Genomic DNA, 1,149 nt, shown 5'->3' with positions numbered 1-1,149 from the left:
GTGAAGAGGGAGAAGGAAAGAGAGAGAGAGAGAGGAAAGAGAGAGAGAGAGAGAGAGAGGGTGCAGTCATCGGCATACGCCGATGATTGCACCCTGACATTCCCCTGTGACAGTAGTGACCACCGCGCGACAGTCGCACATATCAACCAGGTCCTACAAACCATCATCGTATGGGGGCGCCGATGGCAAGTGGATCTCGCTCCCGAGAAGACGCAGGTAATGCTGGTCTCCCGAAGACACAGTCCCCTTGACACTCCCATCCCTACTATTTTGCTTGATGGGAGGGCGCTGCCCCTGCAGGCTTCCATCTCCATACTGGGCGTGGAAATGAACAGCGCCCTGACCTTCACTGGCCACGTCAAGACCATAGCCAGGAAAGCCGCCTGGAAACTTAATTGTGTCCGGCGGATAGCACATCTCCTCGATTCCCAGGGAATCTACACCTTATATGCAGCTCAAGTCCGCTCCCTCATGGAGTATGCCCCTCTCACCTGGTCATCCTGCCCCCCTTCATATTTAGGCCTTCTTGACAAGATTCAGCAAAGGGCACAACGCTTGATATGTTTGAAGGCCCCGCCAGACCAATCGTCTCCCCTCATGCAGCCCCTACAGCAACGTCGTGATGTGGCAGGTCTGTGTGTCATCTACAAGACTCACAAGCAGAGCGCCCCGCACCTGACTGCACTCCGCCAGCCCTGGTCTCAACCACACGGCCACGCCACCCGCGTTGCCGCCACCGGGGATGACCAACTCGTCGTCCCTTTCGCCAGGACGGAAACCTTCCTCCGCTCCTTCCTCCCGCGCTACACACGAATGTGGAACCACCTAGTACAGCAGACTCAGCTTCACCGCACCACCTCATTACACACCTTTAAGTCTGCTGTAAATGCTTGGATCAAACAACCATAAAATGTAAAAAGATTTGTAGAATGTATATACGTGTATGCGTATTTGGGTATTTGGGATGTCTTAGTTTCAATTAGTGAATGTACATGTCAAAGATAGTTCTCAGTAGTCCTACTGAAACTCCTGACTGAGCAATGTATATATAAAAAAATAAAACAAAATAAATAAATCAAAGTAAAAAAAAAAAAAAAAAAGAGAGAGAAAGAGAGGGGGGGGGGGGTGAAGAGGGAGAGAAAGAAAGAC

The 1,149-nt window shown here is 50.9% G+C and overlaps 1 protein-coding gene across 1 annotated transcript; it reads left to right on the top strand.

Annotated features, from left to right (window-relative positions):
* Positions 1–219: 219 nt before the first annotated feature.
* On the top strand, positions 220–909 carry LOC138859853 (uncharacterized). Its single transcript, XM_070116151.1, has one exon. It carries the CDS (start codon positions 220–222, stop codon positions 907–909), a length of 690 nt encoding a protein of 229 aa, XP_069972252.1.
* The last annotated feature ends 240 nt before the right edge of the window (positions 910–1,149 follow it).

Source organism: Penaeus vannamei, chromosome 38 (assembly GCF_042767895.1).
Source record: "Penaeus vannamei isolate JL-2024 chromosome 38, ASM4276789v1, whole genome shotgun sequence".
Classification (NCBI taxonomy): domain Eukaryota; kingdom Metazoa; phylum Arthropoda; class Malacostraca; order Decapoda; family Penaeidae; genus Penaeus; species Penaeus vannamei.
This window is presented reverse-complemented; position numbering and strand designations above follow the sequence as displayed.